The sequence below is a fragment of the Anguilla rostrata genome, chromosome 4, assembly GCF_018555375.3.
Source record: "Anguilla rostrata isolate EN2019 chromosome 4, ASM1855537v3, whole genome shotgun sequence".
In the NCBI taxonomy this organism is placed as follows: domain Eukaryota; kingdom Metazoa; phylum Chordata; class Actinopteri; order Anguilliformes; family Anguillidae; genus Anguilla; species Anguilla rostrata.
The window spans coordinates 17,318,611-17,342,602 of NC_057936.1; the positions used below are offsets into that span (position 1 = coordinate 17,318,611).

At 37.6% G+C, this 23,992-nt stretch overlaps 1 protein-coding gene across 4 annotated transcripts in view; it reads left to right on the plus strand.

Annotated features, from left to right (window-relative positions):
- The window catches only part of vipr1b (vasoactive intestinal peptide receptor 1b), a 50,822-nt gene extending 44,683 nt beyond the window's left edge, over positions 1-6,139 (plus strand). For 3 of the 4 annotated variants that reach the window (XM_064331017.1, XM_064331020.1, XM_064331018.1), the window contains exon 13: positions 486-6,139. In XM_064331017.1, the coding sequence (XP_064187087.1) occupies positions 486-668 (183 nt within the window). In that variant the 3' untranslated portion in view covers positions 669-6,139. The remainder of the gene's footprint in view (positions 1-485) is intronic. The other variant, XM_064331019.1, reaches the window with a different exon arrangement.
- Positions 6,140-23,992: the final 17,853 nt, after the last annotated feature.

The following is a 23,992-nucleotide window of genomic DNA, read 5'->3' on the forward strand; positions in this document are numbered from 1 at the left end:
TTTTGCTTCCTGCAAGTGCCTTAAATCAAGTTTTGTAGTCATTATTATATATTTTTTGGAAATACATTTCAATTTGTAATTGCTGTTGTAAATACATCCCATCAGTGCATCATACTGCATCTTTTTGGGAAGGTGTACTGTATACCAGTACCTTACACTTATAACAATAGCATCTAACAGTTTTATTGTTCCAAAAAAAATAATAAACAGAGCAAGTGAATGGAATGAGCGAATTTGTAAACATATTCATAAATTACATGTACATTGTTTTTAACATAAATTTACTTTCACATGCATTTTTTCAAAATTATTTGTCTTTTTCCAAATACTGATGTCAAGTAGCTCATGAAAATGTCAGACCAACAGAAAGATCACTGGGCCTATGTGGTCCGTAACTCCTAACTCCTCACCTGTGACTCAGCACCTCCTGATCTGTAGCACTCAGAGGTATTCCCTGATTCCTCCCCATCTGCCCTCTGTCCCAGGTGCAGGCCGAGATCAAGCGGAAGTGGAGGAGGTGGCACCTGGAGAGGTTCCTGGGTGCTGACGTGAAGCACCCCTCCATAGGCAGCAATGGGAACAACTTCAGCACCCAGATGTCCATGCTGACTAGGTGCAGCCCTAAGACCCGCCGCACGTCAGCCTGCCAGAACGACTCTGTGCTCTGACCTCGTCACCAACGCCTGTGTCTGGTCTGGTCTGCTTTGCCGTGCGAGGATCTCGGCCCCGTCCCATAAGTTTCAGGGGGCGGGCATGCTATGGACCATTCTGGAAAGCGAGGGAACAGGCATTGGTAACAGTAAAGATTCCAAGAGCACCGCTTGTAAAAATTTGTTTTGTTTTTTTTCCCCACAGAAGTCAACCTCAATGAAGACAAATGAATGTGTTCTTTCACCTGCTGGATGTCAGTGATAGAGGTTGCTGCACAGTGCATTTGGAAAATTCTCAACCCTTTCACATAAGATAAATCAACAAATGTGCATATTTCATACTTTGAAATGAAAAAAACAAAAATAAAATTTTCAGCCAATGTGGGGCTTTACGTATCCAATTACCATTCTAATTTGGAATGTCCGATCATCTGTAACTGCAGCCTTGTCCATCCACGAGCCCCGCCACCGATTGTAGACATCCGCGGTCCTCTGAAACTTGTGGTGCCACCACCTGTTTGTTTTCATATCACAGACCTTGGATAGAGTGGAGTGAATGGAACTCCTTTCATATACGATTTTGACATGCAGTCCACGGGCACCTGATCGACATGTGGGGGGTTGCTAGTTAGCGATGAAATGTGGACCCCTAACTGACTAATCCCTCTCATACCCTGAGCGACACAATTGCCAAGTGCGCATCACCTCTATGGAGCTTTCGGCCACCGGCAGCACTGGCGTGGGCCAGATACGATCTGAGAATGTGGGGTTCATCCATGCACCACAGCGTGGGGCCTTAACTGAATGAGCCACCCATATATAGATTTCATTAAAATTTGTATATATTAATTTGACACCCATCAGGAGGCTGTGATATCCAATTCCCACCCCAGTTGTCTGAAACCTTAGCTGCATAAATTTGTGAACACCACTGCTGATCCATTCTCCCCCGAAACACGTGGTGTCACCAAGTGCTTCTTTTCACACGGCAGAGTACAACTAAGCTTGCATAGCTGCACAAATAAGCCACATGCAGCTATCTACAGGTGTCTGTTTGATCGGCAAGGGTCGCTAGATAGCAATGCATGTGGAACCCTATCTGACTGAACCCTTCAATTTCCTGGGTGACCCAATCGGCAATTGCACATCGCCTATATTTTTGCTTGGCAAAAAAGCAGATAATTTTATGTCCTACTTGATTGTTTTTCACACCTTTCACAAATTTGGATTTTTGATCCAAGGCCGTGAAGTTCAACCTTGCACCGCAGTATGGTGCCATAACTGGATAAGCAGCCTATATTCGTTTATGTTTCAGTTTTAAGCCACACAATTTGTCTATTCATAGTATAAGATCAAATTAACCACTTCCATTGGGAAAAATGTTTGTGCACACTTATTTAATACTCATTTTGTCCTCGTACAATCTTCCACAGATGCATACCAGAAGTTACAAGAAACCACAAATTTCAAAACAGACAAAACTGTATTGCCTATTGTAAAACAACAAGCTAGAATAAACAGTACCAAGTTAACAATGTATGTTTAAATATTCCATTGTTTGGACTATGGCAGAATAAATGTATAAATATTGTCAAATACTCTTTCAGCCAAAGAATGCAGAGGTCTACCCAGATAAACAATAGTCAATGTTTAGATTTCTCATTTGAGTGTTTCTCCATTTAGCTGTATAATTTGTTTTGAATTTTGAGAATGCACCAACTAACATTTCTGCAAATATTTTTATTTATAAATATTTCTATGTTCAAATATCTTTGCTGAGCTACAAAGCAAATAATGTTATGTCATATTTGATTGTTTTTCACTACTTACACAAATTTATGTTTGAAAAGGTATTGGTGCCATTTTAATCAAGACTTTCAACTTATTATACCTAGAAAATTACCTTTTAAAATTAGATATTTTTGAACAGGCATGTCAGCTTAAAAACACAATTTAGTCATTCACACAATCGAATAGTAGTAGTTTAAATATAGAGCAGTGTCGAGACAACAATAAAATTTTGCGTTTTTCATTAACATGTAAAAAAGTTTTCCATTAACAGGTACAAGAGACCCTTGTAGATATTGATAAAACAATACTATTCAGTATTCAAATGATGCATTACAAGCAAGAAAAGTATGATGGCCATTAAACATATAACACTTTCAATAGCCAAGTTGGAAATAAGGGGATAAAAGATAAAAAGAATTATTGTTGACACGCACACTAGACCTATAAAACTGGATTAAAGAATGGTTTGTTTTTGCTCAACTTGCAGAAATGAATATAGACATTTCTGTTATTGGGAAAATAATATTACTCAGTGCAGACAGTAAATAAGAACAATAAAGTGTGGTCAGAGTATTTTTGTTTTGGCTTGGAATGATTCTTCATTCCAGTTATCCATCATTTTATGGCAACATCATTCATGAATGACATTGAAACCAGCAGTGCATATTTATTCTCATCACTTCTGTTTTTGAACCTGACATTAATTATAAATATTGCTTTATGACAATTCAGTGATCTGAATAGGCCAATATATGCATGTGGTATAACAAATGAATTACTGATTGTGTGATTAATATTTTAGATCTCTTTTATGCATTTTTTGACTTTCTGTGACTACAAGATATTTCATCATGTTGGCATAGGATTATCTTTGTTATCTGTAGTCATGGTGACATTCCTTCCTTCCTTAACCTGCACTGCCTTCATGGTCTTTCTTTACTAGGATTAGCATTTATTCATACAAATCTCCTTTTTGATGGAAGCATTCATGTGTCCTTCAACAAAGCAGCCAAACAAAGATGGATTGCGTTTCCTTATTTCACTTTTCAGTTTTCCCTGTCGTGATGGCCATTTTGCTCCTTCTGGGCCCCAATGTGATGCTCAGTAAAAAAGGAAGGCTGCGTTTAAAAAGTACATGATTCAGCCTTTGCATAGCAAGTCCAAAGTGGACACAATCTAAAAATCCACTCTCATGTCCTCACAACACTTAAATGGACTGTCTGAGTGGTGAATTCGGTATGAAAGACACTATTTTTGTCTAAAGAAAAAACATGGGAGTAAGGTTACAAAGCCATGATGATCAATAATTGGGACTGTATTATGTAATTTACTGTTAGATTTCCAGAGGTTTCTCCAAAGCACTGATACAGGGTCAGTTAGCACTGCCCAAATTGTATTCTGAACCACAGGTTACTTCCATCTACACTGTTTTTTTTTTAATTCCAGAAAATACTTATAGTATAACCATACCAAAAAAAGTATATATAAAGAAGTTAGTTAATTAACTTCTTGTGTCAATAACATCAATATCCAAACCGGGGAATAAAAAGTGTTTTTCAAAGCAATATTTAAAAACACGCAGAGGCACATTTTTTACATGACTTGTTTCTCTTTCTTGGGTGATTTTTCTTTTGGAAGGTCAAATGGCCTAAATTTACATGGATCTACCTCTTAATTATCACCATGCATTTGTGTAATTTAAAGTACGCTGCAAGAAGACAATTTCTGGGTTGTCTCTGGGATTCTCTTGTCATATGTCATTGTGCTATTCCAATTACAAACTTATGAAAAAAGATATTTATGAGAAGAGAGTGAGTTCATTTAATGATGCTACTGTATGAACAAAATTCAGTTCCCCATTCTGATTATGTTACAGTTTAGAGAATGCTTTGTTCCCATTTGTAAAAGTTTCCTGAATATTTTACAGTGATTTGTAAAGCTGTCTGTAGTGTGTAAAAAAACTGAACTCACAAAAGAAAAAACAAAACAAATCCAGATAACCCACACAATGTTAATTTTGTGAAAGTTAGGATATTGTAACATTCACCTGAGCGGTTAAGGTCATCTCATTTTGACTTTTGTGTTTTACAAAAAAGTAATGGAATGAGAGCTAGTTTGATGAATGTCACATGTCCAATGACAAAATGGAGAGAACAAAAACAACAACAAAAAACTTATGTCAGGGCTCTATGCTAATATTTTTTCCAAGGAGCACAAGTGCACCTAAGTTGAAAGATTTAGGCACACACTAATGTATCCTAATTAGCAGATGTGCTCCTAAATTATTTTTCCAGTTAGTGCACATCAAATTTCAGAAGCAGATGCTCCTAAAATGGGAGCACTATAGAGCACTATACGTGATTGTGTTTTTTTTTTTTAATCCAAGGAACACTTGGATAGCATTCCAAATAACAGGTCTGGGACACAAATGCCCTTCACTGCACTACATATTGTGATATGAGACCTAATTTCTGTGACTATGTTCTTGCTACTTATGCTGCACAAGGAGTCACTCACTGATTACAGGTACCCTAGCCACATTGTATTTTCTCTGTTAACTGCTTGGTAAAACACACAAGCATCCATTTCACTTTTACTGTAAACATAACATTTACTGTAGTGTGAAGGCTAATATGCTCAATATGATGATGTTCATAAAAATAATCTTAATCATGAAAGTACAGTCTCTTCCATACAGTTTCAGAATCAGATTGTACTATTGTTTAGTACAATGTTTTGCAGAGAGTAAACTAAATAGCTACATGTTGTCACACATGACAGTGGTAGTAAAGCCATCTTTATGAAATCATCCCATGGATGTACTATATTGATATACATTCGTGCACATTGTTTATGGTTGATTGTGATGGGTAACATAATCCCTCAGTCAACCAAAAATACAACTTTTTCTTGCAAAATATGGCAAGTTAATATACATGTTAGCATCAATAATTGAAATACATACATGATACGGTTCACCAGTTAACCCCATTAAAATATAATGGCTTGTACCTGAATGATTCTTTCAAAGACAAAAATGGTTTTGACGCATGGCTACTTCACTTTGACATAGCTGTGTTGTAGACTGCTTTTTAAATTTTACATTTAAAATATATTGATTCTGTATTTGAAATTGTCACGTTCTATCTGTAGTTCTGTTGAAATTTTGTCCGCTTGAGAAAACAATGCTTAAAGGAGTAAGATGACCGTGCCCTGTGTTATTCTGATGTTATTCTGTATTATGTCATCTTCTGGTGTAACTGCAATTGTGAACAAGTACTTCTCATACAATGCTGAAGAATGTAAATTCTTACGGTGTCCAGAAAATATTGTGCTGTATAGTTTCAATGTGTTTTATTAATTTGTGTTTCTTCAGTAATTGCTGGCATGATGTTTTTGGAGTGTCCTACTATATGTACGGTGCAGTTACGATACCAATTTAATGTTAGTATGTCTAATTGCACAGTATATTTTGTCCAGATTTTTGTCGAGATTTACTGTTTTAATAGACTTGTGTACTTAATCTCCAGTGTACTACATGTCAATTCATGACTCAGAACTGGATGTAATGCTATTTAATGATATTACACTATATTGTCAAGGTAGGTACAATGCACTGTGTTCAGTGTAAGACTGTATTTTTATGTAAATACTACTTGTATGTTGCAACAAAATGAGATTAAACTATTTAGTTCACATATATGTTTCATTCACAGCTTGTTTGTAGTCTACTGTTTCTCGGGTGTGGTTTCTGACAGTAAGCACCAATGTGTCAAATCTATACATTCATTACAATATTTATGATGTGATATCAAACTGAAATTCTCAGATTCTTGCAACAGGCAATGAAGGTGAATTTTAATAATATAATTTGGGTTATTTTATAACCAAGCTTTGCTACCTACCATATATGTATATGTGGGTAGCAAATATATGTATCGATGTGTAACCACGAGAGGCAACTACCACAGAGGGCTGAAACCAGAATTAATCCATGGCCGCCCTTGAAGATCCTGTTCATCTTCAGGAACTCATCTTGCTCTAGTTTTCACCCGTAAATAGGGCATTGCAATTTTCATATTGAGTGAAGATGAAACAATTTCTAAATGGCTAGCCCATGAACAATAAGCAACCCGTATTTGTCTGTTCCAACAATTTGGCTCTATCCTCTGAGTCACTACAGTTTGTAACTGGTTCCATTCCTGATATTGCGGAAATGGAAACTATAATTGCTGCAAATGCAATTGCATTTGGGAGTTCAATGGGATCAGCTATCCCTCCATATTTTGTCTATGGAATTGCTGATCCCTTCCCACCCATTTCCAACCTTGCTTATAAGGTCATTTGTATGGACACACACTTACAGAAATGCTTTCTGCTCTGGCTTCCCAGTGGATTTGATTTGAACTGATCTGATATGATCTGATCTGATATGACACTATGGCCCCCTGCCAGATGCAGTCTCATAAGCATTTAGCATTATAAAATTACATCATTTTATTTTTAAGAGGACCAGTTTCATGCAAATACAATGTGACCATTGAAATGTTAATATCACACATGGTGAATTCTGTGACACCACTGACCATGATAAAACACACAAAAAATGAGACAAAATCAGACACTAGGCAGCTCCACGCATATTTGAAAAACAGACACATGCATTTATAAATTGCATTTGTACATGTGATTACTATTCCTTTCTCTTTTATAGACTTTTTTTGAAAGCATTTCGATTGTAATGACTGTATTAGCATTGTGATGTACTGCACACCACTTAAGTAATCACATGATTTTGTTTGCAATAACAAAAATTATGTAGATTTTTTTAGCTGCGTTCAAGTTGAGTGAAGTTCAACCAGTAGTGCTGTGTGGTATGTTATTTCAAATGCTGGCAAGTCCCAGCTTTAGAGAGGTGTTCTACTTCGTCTTCAGTGTCTGAAGATAATAATGTGTCCTTGTTCTGGTATTCTTAATTGGATTAAATTAGGTTTGTACATTTCCAGAAGCATAAGTTTATCCTTTAATATAATGTTGATATTTCAACAGGCCTGAGGCAGTTTGCTAAATACTGTGATGTCTGGCTTATTCGTTCCTGCCGTATTGCCCCCGGGAACAAATAAGCAAAACTTTTTCAATAAAAATACAGCAGTTACTGTGGAAAGGGGAGTCAGAAGATGAACCACACAGCACCTGTATTAAATGTTTTGGGGCCTTGTACACTTTCTCCTCAATAATCAGGTCTGAATTGTAAGTCATGGCCACACCCAATGGGACAAAGAGGGCATCTTTCTAACAAGTAAAAAGATGACATTGTCCAGCAGGCCAGACTTGTGTAGATAGAAGACGACATGTTTACATACCTTTACAGTGTTTAGATATATACATTGCAAGCAAACCAGTAATCTAACCAGCAATCGACCATTGTATGTTGAACCTTTCAAGCTTAATTTGGATCTGATTCACACAAATATTCATTAGATAGCTCTTTGCCCAATTTTGAATATAATTGTTATAATTACATTTATTTTGACACAGAGACAAAAATATATGGCACTATTGTTTACTGTGGGTTTCTTGTTTTATGAAAATGAAAATGCAGATGAAATAACATGAATATAATCCTAATAAAAACATTCATTTATAAGAAAAAAAAGGTTTTTAAACTATCTTTTGTATCTTGTCCTATATAAATATTGGAAAGAACATTAATGTGGGAAAGGATTCAGGAAAATGATGTGGGATGGAGCATTGGCCTTGGGTAACCTCAAAAAGCATGCTTGTGTTCTGTAATGAATTTGCAAGTTGTTTCCAAAAACAAACCGCAGCTGCTTAAGATAGAAATGGGTAATTTATCTCAGACAATGCCATAAATACTGCACTGTATACGGCGTGCAACACTGACTAGCCGGGCATTCCAGTAATAAATAATGTTCTTATTATCTTGTTTCTTTACTTCTCCTTAGAAACACATCGGTTGCATTTTACCAGCAGCAAATCTTACATTTACTTAGGCTGTACTGAGGCTGCTAGGTATTTAGGAACATGATATTTTGCTAGAGGTAAATCCTCTTATGTGTTCTCGGAACCATGACATAAATATGCCTTAAATATTGCATCAGTAATAACGATCAGTAACACCACTATGACTCATTTTCTACATCCAAACCCCTAACCATTTAGACTCCTTCCTTCTACAGGCCTATCAAAATGCCATGTCTAATTTTTAATTTTTATACCATGTAAAATGTCAAGAAATTAGCAACAACTATTATATCCAACTGCATATAGCCTACGGTATCAGACTGTATAACAAAGTGTCATTAGTGTAAAACATTCTGTGTATTATATTCTGTTTTTGCCCTTGTTGTCATACTTTATTATTCACACAAATAGTATTGTGTATAAGCAGGGACTGTTGAAATGTAATAATGTATGATGCAAATTAACAACAGCAAAATCAGACTCTTGAAATTTTGGATGGTGCAGAAACACATGGATGCTCTGTCTAACCTAATGGCTAAAACTGCATAGGGCCTGTCTTACAGTACATGATCTTTGGACTGGGGGCAATTGTACTGTAGTCAGTATAAGGAAATCCTTTCGATGGAGAATGCAGTACATCTTTGAGATGAAACCTAGCTCTTGACTTACAGTGACCATTTTGGCTCACATTCCCCTTTCTTCCATATCAGGAAATTTGTTACCCAAATTTCTAACCTTCTCTCCTCATCACCCTTTTCTTATTGCGGAAGTGTGATGAGGCTTATGCTCTATTATTGATGTGTGATGTGTGCCTTTGGATTTTCAGACCTGTTATATTCCATTATATCCTCTCTGTCTTATTGTACCTTTTTTCTTCTTCCACTAAGCTTGAAAGGCCAGCAAAAAATCACAATAAATCAATCAGGCAGAAAAAAATTAAGCAGTCAACTTCTGTGCTTGTCAGCTGCATTAACCCCTTAAACCCCATTTAAAGTCCAGGGCTTTTAGCAAGAACTTCCCCTGTCTTAAATAGACCCCAATTATCTCCAAAATTATATACAGAACAGACATTTTTCAAAAGACATTATTGCAGTGTCTTTCATAACAAAGCACGATAAACAATTGATAAAGGCTGCGCTAAGCTTCTACTCCCATGTCATGTGGAAATTCAATGCTAAAGTAACTTGGTATGCAGCAGATTAGCAAAGCCATAATTTCAGCTTGAAGAAAGCCATAAACTACATTAGAAAACTATGTGAATTAATTTAAAGAACACGAGACACTGGCAGAAGTCACAATGGGTAGGGTCACATAGAAGTTATATAGGAAATAATGCATAATGAATAAAGAGAAGAATGTACAAAGAGACGATCGAATGCTTAGGGCTCAGAGGGGAGATTTTAGTGATATCAATATCTGTAGTATTAACAGTCTGACTGTTGTGGACAGTTATTGGATTACAAAATACCATCAACCTCTGGGGAAGGGAGCTGCCTTGTTATTTATCTTATTATATAGAGGTTTTACTAATGAAGATGGGGTTTTTTGCATCAAAGAGCAAAGAGTCTAAGCTTTACAATGGTGCACTGTAGGAGTTATAACATTACGCCTTGAATCAGTGACCAATCAAAGCAATAATTTAAGAGAATGCTATTTTTAGATACATTTTGTGGCCCTGAACTTTAAGGGATTAAGAACTAGAACCTAGAAAACAAAGCTGTTAAACCAGCAGGTAGGAAGACTGTTCTCAAGTCACTTGTAATTAAACTGAGGATATGCTCATCTTGTTTCCTGATGACCTTTGAGTGTGAGAAGGGCATACATCACACTCCTGCTCTGACAGCAGGAACTTTCTTTAAAGCGAGATAAAGCCTTTACGAATGATGGAGACTGACTGCATTTTCCAGAAGAAAAATGGACACTAATGACTATGAACAAACATTGAGTGATATGATATTGAAAAAAGGCTTAGCCATTGTATGTAATACAAAAACCTTGACTCCAACACCCTTACATGACAAAGTGTGCATTAAATGTGTCTATATACTCACAGATATGCATTTTAGGCTGATTTTTATTCCACGGTGAAATTGAATTTTCAAATATGACCAATGTGCATAAAAATGGAAAAGAAATATAATAAATGTGTTTTAGAGTCCATGGCGAGTCATGCCAAATCACAAAATGGCTCAGGCTTGTCAAAACCCATGACGAAAATATCACTTTGCTGGTGTGACAGCTCGCAGCATGCCATGTGCCTGCCAAAAAATGGAGCACCTAATATCGATTAATGGTAAAGCAGACTAGGAAAGTGAATGGACACTGCACTGTTTATCTTCACTGAAAACCCTATACTTCAAATTGTTCTGGATAAGAGTGCCAAATTATTTTAAATGTAATGCATGTGTGTGTGTGTGTGTGTGTACATGTCCAGTGAAGGATAGTGTGTGTGTGCACTCACTCTTTCACTCACTCTCTCTCTCTTAATCACTCACTCACATGTTCCATCAGACCTGTTTGTACAGACAAGTTAACCGATTGACAGAATTATTAAACTGACTACTATATACTGGAATGTGCAAAAAAGTGCAAAACTCATGAAGTAGGGAAGGGGCCGTCAGCCAGTCAACACATTGGCGTTAAAGGGAGGCAACCAAGCATGCATTGGGCAACTTGCAAAGCACACTGACTGTGATATAGGACAGGTGCATCCTGGATCATAATGCTCCTTAGATAGCCAAAGGCTATGGCTTAAAGTGGCCTAGTTCAATACGTCGAGCAGCAAAAAGTGCCTCAGGCACAGCTTCACACAATCCTCAGGGTTTGAAGGCAATTAAGGAAGGCAAGATAAGGAATGCCCCACATCATTCTAAATACGTGAATCTCTCTTAATTGGGGAAGATACATTTTTTGCAAATGCTTTCAGTGATCGCTGGAAGATCACTGAGGTGAAGGTTCTGTGTATAATCAAATACAAAGAAATTGTAGCTGGACAGGCCTGCGTGGGCTATGCCATTAACATTACATTTCATGTGGCTGTGTGTGTAGCTTTGAAATTCCATTATTAATCACTAGCGCAGATTTCATTCTGCCATATTCTACTCCAATTTCAGGTTGCTAAACAAGCTTTCAGTCTCCCTTGGGGCAGAATTCAAGCAAGCAAGTCTCTGAATCCCACCATAACCATTTACCATAATACATCCTCTTGGGATAAAGAGGATGGATTATGGTAAATTATCTTTTTAAATTGGGATAGTCATTTATATTAGATCAGTGGTGTCATGGAGGGCCGTGTGTATGCAGGTTTTCATTCCAGCTTCAGATCTTGATTATATAATTAGTTAAATTATTTGCTGAATTAGGGATGCAGGTTTGTGCACAATGGTGACTCGACGTCTATGGTGACGTTATTATATATATATATATATGTATATATATTCTGTGCTTCAATGCAGTTAAACGCATATGGCTGAATGAGTAATTGGACTCAATTAAGGCAGCATTAATTGGTTGGAATGAAAACCTGCATACACACGGCCCTCCATGGCATGAGTTTGACACCACTGTATTAGATGGTATGTCTTGACTGACAAAGATGCAAGATGTATTATTTGCACCAAGTCATTACTTAAAGCTTTAGACAAAGCATCATAGGCCTGGGTTGATAGCACGTATGTACACTTAAGTGTCTTTGGTGCAGAGTGCATATCAGTGCAACTAATGCAACTATTAGGCTTAATGAATACCCTGAGGTGTTGTGGATTGGAAAATACACGTTCAGCATATTTAGTGAGGAATTTGTTGTACCTTCATGTGATGTCAGTGATTGACACATGAGGACAATGTTGAAGGTAGCAGGGTAGCATGGTGATCAGGAACTGGAACACTGTACAAGTTGCTGTGAATGAGTGTTAGCTAAATTCATGAATGCCTGTGTCCAACTATGCATCAACAACTAGCCACCACAATAGCAACTAGCCACTCTAGGATAAACTCAGTCACATGGTGATGAAAACTAGATTCTACATATTGTATTTAATATTTCCCTCCAGTTTGTAAGCTACAAACAAAGTTGACAAGGTGTTTTTGTTTTGCCATTGCTTGTCGTTATGGAAACAAGCATTAGACCTGTATATTGTAATATTTAATTAAGGAGAATAATGTAAAACCCAGTTGTGAGGGAGTGGGGAACTTTGGAGACCAAACGATTCTTTAAGCTATCCACCTGGGTGGGATAACCAAAGAACTCTCTAGGTAGACATAAAGGGAGAAACCTTTCGTGACCCGAGTACAGGGTGAAGAAATTAAGGCTTAAGGAGTATTAAGTATAATAAAAACAGTCGGAAAAAATTGGAGAACGTGAGAACTTCAAGAAAACAGCCCTCGCACAGAGGACCGTCAAAAGAATCACAAGAGAGCAGAAGAAATGAGCAAGGACAGTAGTGCTAACTTTGTAGCCCACAATCCAATAACCTCTAAATTCAGTTCCGCAGTAACTCTTCGCGTAAAACAAAGGACGCAGAAGAGGAACTGATCTAGTACTGAACAAACACTAAACCTCTTACCAAACAGACCAAGTTACCGGCTTTCGTGTAACGCAAGTGACACTAAAGCAAAGCTTATCGGTTTGCTTGGGGTTTAAATAGAACGCCAACAGGTGAAAATCGTAAACAAAGATTTGCACGCGTATAATTCAATCAAGGAAATGAAGAAAACTAAAAGGCCGTAATAACTGCAGAAAAGGCGCATACAAAAACCAATGGCTGTAATAAACGAAAGAATGACGCAGAATGGAAAAGAATTGGTGATAACACCCAAAACCATGACACCAGTGGCAAGTTTAATTAAAGTCTCAGCTGGCCAACTTTTCGGTTGCCAGATTCTTTCTTCATCGTTTAGTGCTCTGACAAATGAAACTCAAAAACTTGCTTCCTCAGTATGCACTCCCGGTCTCAGCCACGAAATGTGGAGAGGAACACACCTTTAAGCACCTGGGCTGATTGGTTAACGCAGCCCAGGTGCGTGTGCTCTCTCCGCCAGTTGGTGTGGCCGAGACAAATCCACTTGTCCAGCAGACCGAATATCAGAAATATTAACCAAAATTAGCAAGCATGTCCCCTGCCCATTTATACCGTGAGTGTGTGACGGATGTACACGTTCACGGACAACAACGGCAAGCAACCACAGCAACACCGATAATGACAACAACAACAACAACAACTGCGATGACAGAGACAATATTGTGGTCAGTGTACTTAATAAACCGTGTGCATTGTACAAATCTGTGCCTGTGTGGTTCTGTGGGACTTCTTACACACACAATCACCACCCTGCTAATATTAAAGTCCAACACAATTCATCATCCCTGCCCAACACAAAACCCCACAAACAAAACAGGTACAACTGTGCAATGGCTTCTGGAAAGACATAATTATAATTAGGCAGAGGTCATTGTGCTCAAGGAGAAAACAATGCCTATAGCAGACAAATTACAGAAAAACGTTTGGCATGAACAAGAAAGTTACATGCAAATTGAGATGCATTAGTATAACACCTGCTGTATCAGATATGATAGCATTGTACTGTTCTGATAGATATCGTATACAGAGAGTAAATGCCTGCAGTTTTCTAGCTGTATATTGTTTAAAGACTATTCTCAAAGCATTTTTGGCTCTTATCCTAAAACAAAGCAGGCACATGAGAGGGCAGAACATAAACAGTAACGTAACAGATGTCTCATGTTACAGATGTTTGTTTTGAGTTTTTAAATGGGTTACATGCAGTAAAACATCATCTGCAATTCAATAAATGATCATTTGCTTTGTCCTTCTCATCCTAAACGAGTCAAGCAAAAGCTGACTTTATAGCAACTAATAACAAACAGAATGTCAGTTTCCACAAGGCAGCCCAAAAATTATGGTCATCTCAGGTTTATTAAAGTCAACATTGATTAGAATCGGAAGTATAAATGTTTTATATTTTACAGAAAAATATTTCTGTTGCCAAAGTTCAATAAAGTCTAAGGGTAGAGTGCAAGCCAGGTATAATATAAGATGCAAGTGATATGCCTTGGTGATTAGAGTTTGCATAATTCTTGAATACATTAGAACTTTACAAGAAATACTAATTAAATATGGATAAAATCAATGAGGAGTGTTGAAAACCATGCTAATTAGCTTTGTGTTTGTAGTCTATTAGCAAGGTTTTCAGCATTGTGCAGTTTTGAAATTAATTACACACTGTCTGTCCTTTCACATCAATTGGACCAAATAAGACAAGGACATAGATCAAAGCATCTCACTTTAAAATTCATTGTCATGTGTTACAGTATGTTGGTGTCTCTGCTATATTGCAATTAAATTTGAGTGAGTCAAACCCCTTTTTTCTCATCTCTTGTGGGGGAATTATCCCCTGTCCAATTTAACAAGGATAATTTAGCAGACAACTCCACTGCTAGGAGCCTGACATCACAAAATCGTATTCTGTGCCACATGGGAGTTTGGATGTTTTCTCATTACCCAGAAGCAAATCAGACTCTTTACTTGCAACTAGATGTAATTACCTGGGATATGCATGTTATCTTGAAGATTCTTTCACCACAAGGTGCTACATTTGACCAATATTCTCTATGAATTTCTGTTGTATATCTTTGAACTGTAAACTTCCTTATATGAAAAACAAAACTTTGCAAGAAAAAGAAAAAAGAAAACTATATGCTCTTAAAATAAAAGAAATTGTAAAATTTTAATATTTCTTTCACCATAGCAGAATGAAACAGGACAGGTCATTCCCCAAACTGTTGCCACAAAATTGGAAGCACACAATTCTCTAGAATGCCATTGTATACTGTAGCATTAACATTTCCTTTCCCTGGAACTAAGAGGTGTAGTCCGCACCATGAAAACCAGCCCTAGACCATTATTCCTCCTTCACCAAACTTTAAAGTTGGCACTATGCATTCTGTTAGACTGCCAGATAGTGAAGTGTGATTCATCACTCCAGAGAACGCATTTACACTGCTCCGGAGTCCAATGGTGGTGTGCATTACACCACTTCAGCTGATGCTTGGTATTGCTCATGTTGATCTTAGGCTTGTGTGCGGCTGCTCCGCCATGAAAACCCAATTCAAGAAACTCTCGATAAACAGTCCTTGTGCTGAAGATGTTTCCAGAGGCATTCTGGAACTTGGTAGTGAGTGTCAAGAGAGGGCAGACAATTTTTTATGCGATTCAGAACTTGGCTGTCCCGTCCTGTGAGCTTGTGTGGCCTACCACTTTGCGGCTCAGCTATTGTTGCTCCTAGATGATTCCCCTTCAGAATAACTGGGGCATCTCTAGAAGGGCAGAAATTTGAGGTGGTGGCATCCTATGACAGAAAGTCACTGAGCTCTTCAGTATGACCCATTCTACTGCCAATATTTGTCTATGGAGATTGCATGTCTGTATGCTTGATTTTATGGAACGGTTAGCAGTGTGTGGCTGAAGCAGTGGAGTCCACTAATTAGAAGGGGTGTCCACATACTTTTGGCCATATAATGTATAGTTATAGTTAAAATATTGTCATTCAAAGAATATATCATAGAGATTACATTACAACCATAACATGAAATCAAAGATTATCACAGGAGGCAGTATTGCCTGAAGGAATGATCATTTAGCTATATTTACGTCAGTTTTTGAGTCAATGACATGGCGCGTAAATTTTGTGTCCACATGCAATCGTTTCTTTAGAGAACAATTAATACATATATATACATATATATACTGAGTTATGAAATTGTACACCTACTTTATCAAGCAACATAATGATGGCTCATAATAAATTCAGGGACTTTGCCACTTGCAAAAGGTCATGTACTGAAAAAGTCCAAAGTTAAAACTGAACAAAAATGCAATTAAAATGTTAAATACTCTTCCCTTGGCATATTCTCAAATTTCTCTTGGGTAAGTTAAATGCAGATTTACTGAATAGGTGCTAGGGGGTTTTACTCACAACTTCACCACAGACTTCATAATAGCTTGAGAGGATATTTACTAAATATACTTAGTGGTATTTGCATGAATAAAATATCAGAGGGGTGTTGTTTTGCTCTTTTCTTAAGGCCACAGCCTTCATACATATGCAATTGGGAGTGTTCTGACAGAGAGACTGCAAAAAAATGGGAGTGGATTAATAGAGATCTATTGAGATCTATCAAAATTTATGTCAAATACTTTTTACTGTCGGATGTTTTAAAACACCAGAAAGAGAATTGTCCCAATGTAGAAGATTTCAGCAAATGCTGATGCTGTTGTATCAGTACTGCTGACATTGGTGTCTTTAAATCAGTAGATTTGGCAATATAAAGAAAATTAAGACATTACGTCATTGCAAGATTATAGCATGCAGCAGTGAGTAATTTAAGCATTCAAACAAATTTTAAAATAGGACACTGCGGGTCCTATTTTGGTGACAACGGTCACACAAATGGTCCTGGGTGACCATGGAATTGTTCACTGGAACTATGGGGCCTATCCTCAAACCATGAAAAACAGCCCCAGACCACGATACTTTTTATCATATAGTGTATCTTGTGAGATGACTAGAAGAACACAGGTCTAGTACCCAAAACTCTCTTTGAGGCTTCCTAGCCATTCCATATATTTGTTAAATTTCATCACCAGCAGCACACATTAATCGGTTTAATGAATTATTTAACAAATTTAACAAGTTTAACAAATACATAGCTGGAGTAGCTGGGATACGTCAAGGAGAGGGTTGGAAATAGCTAAGCTAAGCTAACACAATCCAACAGAGATAAAAGAGATAGAGATAGTTTGGCATTAATGAAGCAATTCTTACTGAGCAATAGCCCCCCTACCTGAGTTCTCAAGATGTGTTGTTCAAGTTGTCATGATGACATTTGAAGAAACTGGGCATGTTGAAAGCAGAAAACACTTCTGAACAGTACTTAAAGGTCACTTCCTTGAGGAAAAAAGGAAACCCTGTGAAGTGTTTGCTCAGCATCTGGAAGCAAAGCTCTCACTTCGACTGTGAGAAGTCTTACCAGAAATGATATTGTAGGGCATGTTGCAACTAAAAAAGTATTATAAGAGCCATAAAGGCTCTTATTTTAATCAAGAACAAAATATGGTCCGTGCTTCTCCTTTCATTTCCCCCAGGAGAGTCACAAAGACATCAGATGACTTGCTAGCTCGGGAATATTTGTTATTGAGCTATCATCAGGGATATTTAGAACCTTTATTTAGGGTGGACACGGTGGCATAGTGGTTAGCACTGTCGCCTCACAGCAAGAAGGTTGTGGGTTCCAATCTCTTGGAGCCTTTCTGGGTGGAGTTTGCACAGAGTTTGCATGTTCTCCCCGTGTTCGCGTGGGTGTACTCCGGGTACTCCAGTTTCCTTCCACACTGAAAGACATGCATGTTAGGTGCGTTCCTGCAGGTGCCCTTGACCAAGGCACTTGCCTCAAAACTGGAGTTAGTCCCTGGGCACAGCACAAGTAACTAAGTAACTAGGATGGGTCAAATGCAGAGGACAAATTACCCCACAGGGTTCAATAAAGTATATCTTCTTCTTCTTCTTCTTCTATATTCTGGCTCAATCAATTTCCCTGGAAATATTGTTTGTACTGCCTCTTTTCACTAGCAAAGCCTTTCTTATGAATCTCCTTGGTTGTCCCTTCATTTCTCTACCATAGACGTAAAGCCAGCCTGGGGATGAATAACTAATTCAGTTTTCATCTTTCTGTAGAATGAGGACCCATTCACCCTAACTATGGAAATTCCTAAATCTAGTGTAGATGTAAAAGTAATCACCATAAAAATAAATCCCATTAAAACAGTATCGTCGACATCATAATAGATGAGTCAAAAAACAGGCTTTTATTGTTGGAGAATTACCAAAGTCAAATTATAACTTTATATTCATTGTATTGGGGCGTCATTGCTAATACATGTTATTCCCAAAATAAATTATTTCCAGGAAAATCGCTAGGTGGAAGGATACATAGACTGGATTCTCTTTCCATGTTGTGCCCTGGGATCTTTCATGGCCTCTTGTTTGAACAAATGTCTGTCAATTTGATGTTGGAAATAAATGGATCATTGCTTATGTATCTACGTACTACGTACATTTCTGTCGGTAAGGTGTGGGGACAATTTCTTTCGTGGGGAAAATGGAATAACTATAAAATTAAATCTGAATTTGAGTCAAAGTTTGTCTCCCTACTTTTGCCATTTCTCAAAACAACTGCTTCCCCTCTGGGTGCCCTCCACACTATCCCTCCCTGCCCCCCCATCCCCCCCCCCCCCACCCCAGGCTGTTTTCAGAGCAGAATAGTGGAAACAAACAGTGAACAAAAAGAGAGAAATATCTTGGAGGGGGGCATCCAGAGGGCAAGTGGTTGTTTTTAGAAATGGCAGAAGTAGGGAGACTAACTTTGACTCAAATTCAGATGACCTTTTAGATCACAGATCACACCTCTTTTTTAAAAAAGAAATACCATTGGATCTTCCTTTGTTCTAAACACCATCTTGCCTCTCTTTTCCTCTTTCTATAAATAAAATGTGAACACACTGTCTGAATCTCTCTTTTACAACAAACTTCTAGGCCATAAGCATCTTGGATCGAGGGCTGGAAACTCCACAGAGATGACTCTTTTGACAATAAATATGGCCCTCTTCTTCATGACAGTACAGCCCCAGGGCTTGATGATTGGACTCTTCCATTATGCCTTTCACCCAAATCATTTCATGTGTTGCCCATTTTTCTTATCATTTTTACTGACAGTCAACTGTTTCTCTCCTTTCCCACCAATGACTCACAGTGTCTGCTCGCATTAAAACATGCCCCACTTAGATCTCAACATGGATGCCAAAATGTCATATTTTACGCAGTCTCCATTAGATAGATTTTCAATGTACGAACCAAACTCTATCCTTTCAAATACCTCTGTACCGCTAGAAGAATGTATACTGCATTTCCCCTTCTAGGCCAAGAAGAACTTCAATGTTTCTATCAAAGAGAAGGGTTCTTTCACAGACTCCATTGTCTCAGTGGTCCAGTTCTGCAGATTATGCCAACATTAGAAGAATGCATTCATTTTTCACCACCTTCTCAACCCAACTCCTTATTTATGCCTTTGTAGCGTAACATAATTTTAGACACTGTGAGTGCATTAACATAGTACAGGCATGTTCCTTTTATTTTAAAATTGTTTTTCAGGTTGATGCTCAATCATGTTTAGCCAGTTTGGTCGTTATATTTTCGGTACACTTTTTTCCAAAAGAACATTTACATCAAACAGAAGACAGAAAAACCTATGTTCATGATCTATTTTCTACTGAAATACACTTTTAATGGTACTAACACACGATGACCTGCTTCTATGTCACACTGAAAAAAGCATTTGACACATAAATAGATGAGTAAATGAATGAATAAATTAATGATAAAGATTTTTTTTTCTCATATAAGTTTTATTCAGCATAATACCAGACCTGGCCTGATGCCATTCCACCATAGTTTGAGAATGTTCCTCATCATTGCAACCTCCTACTTTACATCAAGAGCCATCAGGCTTTGAAAAAAGTGGCCATTTGCTCACTCATTTGCGTAATCTGTTCTGAATGCTGTTACCAATTTTCAGTGCAGTCCTGTGTGGGATCAGCAGTTTTATTAGCTCGATAAGCAAGTCAGCTGACTGTATCAGTCCATGCCCATTTTATACAGTGAGTTACATTGCAAAGGCTGCCAGCTTCTCAGATTTTCTTGGAACCTGTTAATTAATGCATATAATTTTATGTTGTTGCTTTTCTCTCACTTTAATCTACATTTGAGGAAACTCATTCTTTTAAAGCTATTTTAAAGTGACTAGTGAATTATTTTGATGTCTGGAATCAGGTTATCATTCTGGTTTGCTATTTTATTGTGTTCAGAGTCTGGTCTTAACATACATACTACATAATAACAATCATATCACTATGATTACAGCTTGGCATATATGAAACTGTACTGTGGAAAGGCTGCATTCGTAAGTGTACTATAAAATTGAATAACATGATTAAAACGTTTATCCTTATTATGGTATTTTTTATTTAACAGTAAGCACATTGTGACACAGTATGACATGCCCCCGTTATTTCATTTTACTGATCAGTTATCCAATATTACTCTCTACTCAGATTACACCTTCACCTGTCAAAAATCCATATGATTTATATGCTCAACAAAAACATAACCTTGTGTCTGTCCTATCCAAAATAACAAACAGGCTTCCACCAGCAAGGTTTGCAACCTTGGATTAAATAACAACAAAAAGTAAATACCTATCAGATGTCAGCATTAACATAACCACAACTTGATACTGAGTACAATAGGGACAGTTTCAGTATGTTTTCTTATTACTTTTATTTATATGCCTTGTCTTTCCAAGGGATTAATCTCAGGACAGTGTTTGGTACATTGTGTAGTTTCCAATTAGTCGAAAACACATCTCAGGGGCAAGTAGAATATCATCGCTGTCACTTTTATAAGTACCAGTGCTCACTTTCTAAGGTAGTGATTGATGTCAAAGGATGTGTTAGATGAGATCATAGGTATTGCTTGGTTTTAAACCTGTCTTACAAGATGTATATCACAAGTAGTCCTTTTGGGAATGCCTTTATGCATCACTTGTGATGAATATGCAAGTAAGCACTTAGGAATCAGTCTATTGCATTATTTATTTCACATACCAATCTTAATTTCTGGGTTGTTTTCTGGGTTGTTTAAAGGTTGGATGAATAATCAGGCCTAAACAGACACTCTCCTGCAAATTCTGCTGAAACTAGGCATGACTTGTACTTGCATTTTCAATATATTGAAGATATACTGGTGTTTACGAACTTTTGAAATACATTTCACGACTTGCATTCATGAATAATCTCACTGATCGATTTACATACAGTATATATATATATATATATATATATATATATAGAAGAAATTCCCTCAAGGCAAAAACGTGTTTTGTGAGGTCACAGTGACCTTGACCTTTGACCACCAAAATCTAATCAGTTCATCCTTGTGTCCAAGTGGACATTTGTGCCAAATTTGAAGAAATTCCCTCAAGGCGTTCCTGAGATATTGCGTTCACGAGAATGGGACGGACGGACGGACGGACGGATGGATGGACAACCCGAAAACATAATGCCTCGGAGGCATAAAAAAACAGTCAAAATGTTATTGGTGAACTACACTTACTACTGTACTGCCCAAGCTAAACAGGAAAAGCAGTTTTAGTGTTCAGACATTTCACAGTGTTTGAGGTCCAAGAGCACATCACGTCATTAAGCATTTGGCTCCCACTCCAAATAGGAGGCCCAGGTGAGATGAACAGTTTTCTTGAACCTTGGGTGTGTTCACGGTTTCTGCATGAGGTGAGCAAGAACTGGACAGCTTGTGGTCAGTTCATAGCCAGGTCTACCCTGTGCACTGTGGGGCTGAGCACTGAGTCCAGTGCATCCTGCAGTCTACTGGCCTGACTGCACTGACCTCTACTGAGGGCACACTTAATGACTGCATGCGGGCACAACTGATGCCTTCCATGAGTCATGAGCCCCCTAGCCTTTTCTGTGCCGTGCCAACAGAATGCCTGCTGTTTGTGTCTCCTAACCTTCGTGCAACGCCAATTCTGATTCTGATTGTGAACAGGCACTTGATATTTTAAGAGTGGCCATGATTTTGCATGTTTGAAGGTTGCTGTCAAGAGCTCATGCTATTTTGTGTCTTGCACTGTTAAACTGCGAACTTTCCCATCATAGATGCTAAACAAACTCAAGATCAACATCATGGACAAAACACAATAACATTAGAGAAATTGCACTTTTACATTATGCTCAGACCCCGGAGCAGTGGTTCTCAAACTCAGTCCTGGGGACCCTTCCAACCACAACTGCAATCCAGGATTTTAACAAGCAACGTTTTCTTAATTAGGAAATAAATAGTTATGCATGCTATGAACAATAAAAGTCCCATATTCACATTGTTGTTATTCTGCTATATTGCAAACAAGTACTCAGAGGTAATTTTTTAACATATCAAATTAAAGTTAAAGAGGTGAATCAATAGGCTCCTAATTGGAGAAAATATAGACAATAAAGAATAAAAACAATGCCCACATGAAAGTGTACATTTGCTGAGGAGGCATACTAAGGTTACATTACATCCTTAGAAATAAACTAACTAGCAATTACAGTAGTTAGTTTACAAAGGCATTTGTACCGGACATTTTGAAAAGAGAATTTACTTTATGTTTCCGGACTAAACTATGGCGTGCTTTTCTCATGTAATAGAAACCTTTTCTTTTCACCTGTAGAGCTCACCCTTGCTTTTGCATGCTGTGCTGCCATAAGGGACCATGCTGTGCTCACACCTTCAGCAACTGATGAAATCACTCAAGGGTGAAGAATCCTGGGTGCAAACAGACTGCTATTTTGCTTTCCGCTGTTGAAGCTTTGTCTTAGCAGCACTCATGCCCTTGGATTTGAACTTTTCTTTCGCATTTTTTGCACAAAAAGGAGAGGATTCAATATTGTCATTCTGATTACTGTAAAGTCATTCTTCTATTCCCATTCTCCTAATAATTCTTTCTCATTCAATTGCACGAGAGTTATACTTTTGATTATATAAAATACATTATGGTTGCATATACAGTTAAATGCAAAAGTACTGGGACACTGACACAAGTTTGTTGTTTCAGCTTTGAACCCTAGCACACTGAAAAAAAATATTTTTAACTGTTGAATTCTTGATCTCAAGAACACTCTCTGAAATGTAGGCATAGATATGTGAAAGACTTCTCTTAATGGTAGTCTGACACATCTATGTCTACAACATGGAGAGTGATCTATTCAACATTTGAAAAGGTTTTTTTTTTTGTCACAACCGAAAGTATTCTTTGATCATCCACTACATTCTTCTTCCATTTTACATTTCTTTTAACACTTTCTCTGCGAAGTGCTTTCTGTTACACTAAGGTGTATGAAATTTGCTATATCAATAAAGGTTGATTGATTGGTTACATTACTGCCATTTTGCGAACACTTTCATCCAGAGGATTCACAACTTTTTACATAGAATTTACATAGCATCCATCTATACAGCTGGACATATACTGAAGCAATGCAGGTTAAGTACCTTGCTCATGGGTACAGCGGCAGTTGTGGTCTACCAGGTCATTTCCTATTGCTCTGCTCAGTTGTGCATTCTTGCTTTCTAACAATATATCAAACACACCCAACATTTTGGCTATGTCTCTGATTAATTTATTTAGATTTTTCAGCCTCACGATGGCCTGCTTTCCTGTGATTGACACATACTTCATCTTCATGTTGAGAGGCAACAGCAACAGACTCCAAATGCAAATTCCGCACCTAGAATCAACTCTAGATATTTTGTTAGCTTTCTTGTGCATGAAGTAATGATGCAGACACGCAGCTGGCCAAAAAACAGCTGAGGGGTTCAATTACTTTTTCTCCCCTACAATGGGAAGATAATTATTGGGACAGTGCCACAACTTGGGTGTT